Here is a 7824-nt window from a genome sequence, read left to right on the forward strand (position 1 = left end):
GTGTGTGGTGTATGTGTGTGGTGTGGGGTGTGGTGTGTGTGTGGTGTGATGTGCCTATGTGTGGTGAGGTGGGAGTAGCGGCTTCCAGACGAAGGCGACTCTGTTTCGTAAGTAGCAGCTATTACGGTGCCCCCGGCTTTGGAGCTGGAAGGACCTAGAATAGAGCAGGGCTTTGGCCTTCTAGGCCGAGCGAGCTTGGGCTGCTTCCTATCCCGCTTTGCTGCAGTTTTCCCGCCTGTAGAGTGGGGCTAACAGCCTCTGCCGAACAGCACCGTCCGCTGGGACTCCCGCAGTGATGGGAGTGTCCTGCGCCTGCCGTGGCCAACACCGCGGCCACCAGCCACATGTGGCCCCTGAGCGCTGGGAACGTAGCCAGTGCTACTGAGAAACAGAATGTTTCATTTTATCCACCCTCGAAGAATCAAAGAACCGCAAATAGCCATGCGTGGCTCACAGCGGCCGTGTATACGGTAAATGAGAGAATGATCCAGAAGGGCTCAGGCCAGAGCCACACACCTGCTCTCTGCTGCTTTGATACACAAGCAAGTTGGAATTCTGGGAGTTCTTTCGAATTCCAATGAATGTGACCACGCCTTTGCAATCCTCAAAGGTCTAACTCAGAGAATCTGCAGGCAGGGAAGGCAAGGTGCAGAGAGACTGGTGACACAGTCTTCGGAAGTGCATGGGGAACTCTGATTTAGTGCCGCAGGCCCAGGACTGTGGGAACAGTGGAAGGCGGTGTGGGCTGGCGGTTAGGGACATAGGCTAAACTCCAGTTCTGATACCTCCCAGAAGTAAGACCTTGACTTCAGTGCAATACCCAGTCCTTCTAAGGCTTGCTTTTTCTCAGGATGCTAACAATAGTACCTGCCTGCTACAGTAGATGAATTACATAAATTAATACCTGTAAAGTGCTTGGAATGGAGTAAGTGCTCAACAGATGTTTGCCTATTGCGGAGGTGGTGGCAGGTGGCAGCAGCAGAACCCCTAAGTGTAAAACAAGGATGCGGTGACAGACTGGCTGCAGGAGGGACATCGTGCTCTGGGGGAGGGAGGGGCACAGACCCCAGCCCAGCTCTTTCTTCTTGGACCCCGTCCCCAAAGTGAAACTAAAAATTCATCGGCCCGCACATTTTGCAACTGACTTGGCCCCATGGGAAACCGGCCCTGGCTGCGTTTCCCACCCGCGTGTAGATGCTCCTGCAGGCTGAGACTCAGGAAACTCGGACCTCTCTCTGCAGCAGGGTGGAGTCAGCTTTGTGCTCCCAGCTCAGGATTTTCATTCTTTCTGCCACGAGGATGGACTGAGTACTGGGCTTGTTACAGTGTGATTGAAACCCGCAGCCCTCCAAGGCCCCGCGGCTGCCTTCTTTGTGTCTCTTCAGGCTCCAGGCCCTGTGGTCCCCATCCTTGGGAGAAGTCAGCTCCGGCACCATGAAGGGCGTCCTCGTCGCTGGTATCACTGCAGTGCTTGTGGTTGCAGCTGTAGGTGAGAGAACTCACGTGGCCCCTTTTTAGGATGGAGACCCCTTTTCCACCTCACCACTGTCTTCTTGCTGTCAAAGCCCTGAGGGCCTCGCATGGTAAATTATGGTTAGTGATGACCACGAGACCTGTCTGTGCAGCCTGCTTTCAAGGGGCCACTCTGTATTGTTGTTGAAGGTTGGATCTTTCCACTGGGGAATAGTGAGCAGTGGGAGAAACTCATTAGGGTGGCTCATCTTACAGCATCAATGTCAGGGATCCCCAGAGGGCAGGGATGCCATCCCACCTGTCTCTTACTGCAAGGTGGGAGCAGCGCTTTTCCTAGAGTAGAGTCTGCTCCATAAATGTCTACTGAATGTTGACTGGTGTTGGATGTCTTGTGTCCTCAGAATCTCTGAGCTGTGTGCAGTGTAATTCATGGGAACAATCCTGTGTCAACAGCACTGCCTCTGAATGTCCCTCGCACGCCAACACCAGCTGTGTCAGCTCCTCAGCCAGCTCCTCTCCAGGTGAGCCGGGGTGTGTGTGTCCTTCCCGCCTCTGGGGCTTGCACCGGGAGGGAGCTGGAGACGACGTCCAGGCAGGAAAGAAAGGCAGAGATGGGGACATGCTGTCCAAGGAGAGAGGAAACCACAAAGGTGACTCCCAGGGGAAACAACGCACGGCTGAGACAAGCAGGAGCCAGAGAAGAACACGGGGTCAAAGCACATGGGAGACCCTCGTGTTTTGGACACTCATGCCCTTGATCACAAAGCTTCATTCTAGAGGCATGTACGTGGATGTGGGAAGCAAGGGCAGCTCTTAGTTAAATTACCGGGCAGATTTGCTCTGGAAGCTTTCATTCTTCCTTTTCCCCAGCCCTTTTATCTCTCCCTCATGGTTCCTCCTCTCCTGGATCAAACATACTTTCCTTGGTTCAAGACCTCCCCACAGGGCGTTTGGAGCGTAACTACTATTGTACCCTCTTTCTCACAGCACTTAGATTTCTTCTTAACTTTTTGTAATAGACACGTTCAAACGCACTTCGTGTATGTTTAAAGTAGGAAGAAGAGTATAACGAACTGCCCTGTAACCACTACCCTGTGTCAGCAGTTATTAACATTTTGCTATTTTTTCACTATAGTTTTTTTTCTTACTATAGTATTTTTGGCTATGGTATTTTAAATTAAACATTATATAAATAGACATGACACACACATATATACGTGTATGTGTGTACATGTCATTGGTCATTTTCTCCATAAATACTTCACTATTTATCTCGGATCATAATTTTTTTTACATAACTACCATATTGCTATGGTTTGAATATTCCCTCCAAAACTAACGTTGAAACTTAATTGCCATTGTGATGGCATTAAGAGGTGGGACATTCAGAGGTGATTAGGCCATGAGGACTCCGTCCTTGCAAATGCATTGATGTGGTGAGTATGGAGGTGGGTTCCTGATAAAAGGGAGTCTGGCCCCCTCTTTCTCTCACTTGCTCTCACCCTCTCTTGCCCTTTGCCACGGGATGATGCAGAAGAAAGTCTTCACCAGAGGCTGGCACTTTGATGTACTTTGCAGACTCTAGGACTGTAAACAATACATTTATTCTCTTTATAGATTACCCAATCCATGATATTCTGGTATAGCAACACAAAATGAACTAAGACACATACTGTTATCATACCTGAGAAAGTTAACTGTATTTCTTTAATTTCTTCTAATACCTAGGCCATCTTAAACATTTCTTAATTGTTTCAAAGATGTCATGATATGGTCTACGTGTGGAATTAGGATCCCAGCCACATGCCCCATTTTGCTGTTAGGTCTGTTAAACCTAACTTGTTTTATAAGAGCATCCATCATTTTTTGTTCAATCCTGTTGGTTTGTTGGAGAAATGGGTCACTTGCCCTGTAGCTGTCCCATGTTCTAGCTGTGGTTGATTGCTCCCTAGTAGTATGATATAACTTGCTCTCCTGTTCTCAGTATTTCTGTGTAGGTAATCAGGGCTGTCCAGTAGTACTTTCTTCAGTGGTGGAAGTATCTGTGTTAACACCATGCCGTTCTGCAGTCACATGTGGCCACTGAGCACTTCATATGTGGCTGCTCTGACTGAGAAGCTTAATTTTAAATTTGATTTGATTTTAATTAATAAGATTTAAATTTAAATAGGCACAAATAGCTAGTGGCTACCATAATAGATAGCTCTGGCTAGAAGCTTGACTGGATTCAGGTTCAATTTTTAGGCAGGAACTGTGGATGTCATATTGTACATAAGGCTCATCACGTCTGTTCGATCGGTTTTACAGATCTTAGGACTTACCGGTGGCTTCAGGGACTGCCCACCTGGACCACCCATTTTCAGGCTCCCAGTCACTTTTGCCTGGAGTTTAACCTGCACCTCTGATAGTCTCCTGCTCAAAGGAGGGGCTACCTGATGGGGAAGAATTATTATTATTTTTTCCAGAAAACCCTCTCCAGTGTCTCCAAACCGCATCACACCGAGGTTGCATTTTCTGCCTTTGCCTGAAACAGTTGCTGTTCCGGGTCTCCACCCTCCCCACACCTCCTCCTTATCAGGGCTGACAGTCTGTGTTTGTCTTTGTGTAGAGACAGCAATCAGATTATACCAGAAAATGTTCTGCTCCGCGGAGAACTGCAGTGAGGAGACGCACGTTACAGCCTTCACTGTCCACGTGTCTGCTACAGAACGCTTTCGTTTCGTAAGCCAGTGCTGCCAAGGAAAGGACTGTGGCAACACCAGCGATGCCCTGGGTGGGTGCTGGCCGCGTGGGCGATGCCCTGGGTGGGTGCTGGCCGCGCGGGCGATGCCCTGGGTGGGCGATGCCCTGGGTGGGCGCTGGCCACGCGGGCGATGCCCTGGGTGGGCGCTGGCCGCGTGGGCAATGCCCTGGGTGGGTGCTGGCCATGCGAGTGGCCTTCCTCTGTCCTCCCAGCCCTGGCTCTTCCTTTTTCACCTGCTCTCCTTACCCTTGGGTGGACACCTCAAGTCCAGGCACTTCAGTGATGGCATCAACATCTGACTTACAGCAATTACACAGGAAACAAATGGGGCAAACCAGCACTTCCCCTGTTTCTTAGTGAAGACAGACATTGCAAGTTGTGCGACACGGACATTAGTTCCCATCAGTAGTTCTCAAATTTTGTGATCTCCGGCCCTCTGTTAAGACATTATGTCTTAAAAATTATTGAGGCCCCCAAAGAGCTTTCGTTTATGTGGACTCCACCTGTCAATACGCACTGTCTTAGAAATTAAAGCTAAGAAAATTTAGAAATTGTAACTAGCTCGCCAAAATAACCAAAACCCATGACACATCAACATTAATATATTTTCCAAAAGAAACATATACAATAGGAAGGGTGGCATTGTTATTATACTTTTTGCAAATTCTTTAGTTTCTGACTTAATAGAAGACAGCTGGACTCTCATATTTACTTGTGCATTTAGTCTGTTACAGTCTCATGCACCATGGAGCCTCTGGAAAACTCCACTTTATGTTCACAAGAGAAAGAGAGTGAAATAAGTAAATAATATTTTAGTATTATCATGATGATGGTTTGAGCCCTGTAAGGTCTCAGGGACTCAGGACATCCTGGACCATGATGGTGTGAGCCCTGCAGCACTCCCCGTAAGGTCTCAGGGACTCAGGACATCCTGGACCATGATGGTTTGAGCCCTGCAGCACTCCCCGTAAGGTCCCGGGGACTCAGGACATCCTGGACCACGATGGTTTGAGCCCTGCAGCACTCCCTGTAAGGTCTCAGGGACTCGGGACATCCTGGACCACGATGGTGTGAACCCTGCAGCACTCCCTGTAAGGTCTCAGGGACTTGGGACATCCTGGACCACGATTTGAGACCTGCTGATCTAGACCAAAGCTCTCTTTGAAAAACAGAAAATGTGGCTGAAAAGGCAAAGTTTATTGGCCATGGTCGTAAAGCACAGTTAATTAAGAGCAGAGCTGGTCTCATTATACATTTTTTTCTTCTAGTCATAATGTTAAATAATGGCCTGTGTTTATTCGTTCAGAGCAAGATTTGGTAACAGTCACCCACTTGTTGGCAAATGTTCATGATGGCTAATGTTGATGTTGACTATAGTTTGGTTTTAGCTCAAAATCTTACCTTTCTCAGTCTATACCCCAACACACTGATGGCCATAGTTCTTGAAGACTAGATAGTCTGTAAGGGCAGATCTGTGGAGCTGTGTATAATAAATATTTTGAGGGGACATGGTGTTTTCAAGGCTAGGTCTGAGATTCCCAAGGATGCAATTGCTCCGTTCTCAGGATCTCTTTGGTGGTTTCTTTGCTTGCCTATCCCCTTCCTCCCATGTTCCATATGATAACACTGTCCTGAGCAATGACTCTGACTGTTCCAGACCCTCCCCAGAAGAATGTGTCCAGCAATGCAGAGTGCCTTGCTTGTTATGCATCTAATGGAACTTCCTGTGGTGAGAAGTCCTGGAAATGTTCTGAAGAAGAGCAGTGTGTCTTTCTAGTTGCAGAATTTAAGAATGGTAAGTCTTGTAGTTCCAATTCCTCTGTGGGACTTGAGCTGGGAACATGTCAGGTCTTGGTTCACAAATGCTGGGTTAACACAGAAGGACCAGGGGAGTAGTGGAACAAGGGGGATAAAGGTCATAATGTCTTTAAATAAAGAGGCTGTTCATGTAGCCTTGAGCTCGTTGCTATTTTTGCCTTCTTAGACCAGAGCTGTTTCTCCTGCGCTACGCTTCCCTTGAACTCTATTCTCCTGTGGCTTGTAATCCAGTCACGTTTGTCTAAGCGCATCACACCCCTCCTCACATTTACTTCTTTACCAGGTTGCATCATTCTGTAGGTGAGGGTTGGTGCAACTTTTATTTCCTTTTATATCTACACTTTTCTTCTCTACTTGTCACTAAGAGGTGTTGGCTTTTGGTAGCTTGGATCACCTGGCGGAAAGAGTCAAACTGGGTTTTTTTTTTTTTTTTTTTTTTTTTTTGGAGGTGTTGTGTGGCTCTGTCGCCCAGGCTGGAGTGCGGTGGCCGGATCTCAGCTCACTGCAAGCTCCGCCTCCCGGGTTCACGCCATTCTCCTGCCTCAGCCTCCCGAGTAGCTGGGACCACAGGCGCCCGCCACTTCGCCCGGCTAGTTTTTTGTATTTCTTAATAGAGACGGGGTTTCACCGTGTTAGCCAGGATGGTCTCGATCTCCTGACCTCGTGATCCGCCCGTCTCGGCCTCCCAAAGTGCTGGGATTACAGGCTTGAGCCACCGCGCCCGGCCGGGTCATATTTCTTATATTTGGCTCAGAATAAATCTTTTCAAATATTTTACAGAGTCGAACTCTTTTCATCAACAAAGTCAATCTCCCCTGCTCAGGTCATGGGAACATTCATTCTATTTTATAGAATCGCAAATAGGTTGGGGGAGCAGCTCATGCCTATAATTCTAGGACATTGGGAGGGTGTGGTGGGAGGATTGCTTGAGGCCAGGCGTTTGAGACCAGCTGAGCAACATAGCAAGAACCTGTCTGTACAACAGCAACAACAAAATTAGCCAGGTGTGGTGGTGCACACCTGCAGTCCCAGCTACTCAGGAGACTGAGGTGGGAGAATTACTTGAGCCCACGGAATTCAAGGCTGCAGTGAGCCATAATTGCACCACTGCATTCCAGCCTGGGCAACAGAGTGAGACCCTGTCTAAATAAAATGAAATAAAATTAGAATTGTAATTAATAGCCAGTTGAGATCTTCAAACTAATGTGTTGTAATTTTTGACACTCCCTCATTTCTGGCTAAGCAAATATAGGCCTCAGGATGACACCTCACCCCTGGTCCTCCAAGCTGTGGCTGTTCAGTTCCTACCTCTTGAGCCAAACCAAAAAAAAGCTGGGACTCAGGTTTGAGATCCTCGTGCTTGGTCTGGTGGCTTCTCCACACACAACATCTGCCTTTTTCTTTTCCCTCTGGGCTCCTGGAAGTGAGAGTTCCATAGACCAGAGGCCCGTAGCCCCATCTGAATTTCACTCATTTTTCAAGTCTCAGGTTTGGACTACCCCTAACCTGTCAGTGCTTTCTGGCTACAAGCTCCATGGAAGTGGTGGGTGGGAGCATTGTAGCAGCAGCAGCTGAAACTTATTCAGAACCTGTCATGCCACATCCTGTTCCAGGTGCTTGGAGCTCAGGCACTTTGGCTTTAGAATCTGCATAAGAAAACTCTAAGCGTCATACTTCCCTTATGCACAAGTTCTTACCAGGAGCATAGCAGATAATGATGGGTCCATGAGGAACCTGAAGTCGGATGAGGAGCTGCGCAGCTGGTGCCTTTCTCTAGCATGGGCTCTACC

General features: G+C 48.1%; 1 protein-coding gene across 1 annotated transcript; it reads left to right on the plus strand.

Moving 5' to 3' along the window:
• Positions 1 to 1388: 1388 nt before the first annotated feature.
• On the plus strand, positions 1389 to 7797 carry LYPD8 (LY6/PLAUR domain containing 8; the record flags this gene model as incomplete). The annotated part of the gene is made up of 5 exons (XM_025373647.1): positions 1389 to 1489; positions 1875 to 1994; positions 4082 to 4246; positions 5874 to 6011; positions 7725 to 7797. Coding segments are annotated over exons 1-5 (551 nt in total), but the record flags the coding sequence as incomplete, so codon positions are not given.
• Positions 7798 to 7824: the final 27 nt, after the last annotated feature.

This window comes from Theropithecus gelada, unplaced genomic scaffold (assembly GCF_003255815.1).
Source record: "Theropithecus gelada isolate Dixy unplaced genomic scaffold, Tgel_1.0 HiC_scaffold_1072, whole genome shotgun sequence".
NCBI lineage: Eukaryota > Metazoa > Chordata > Mammalia > Primates > Cercopithecidae > Theropithecus > Theropithecus gelada.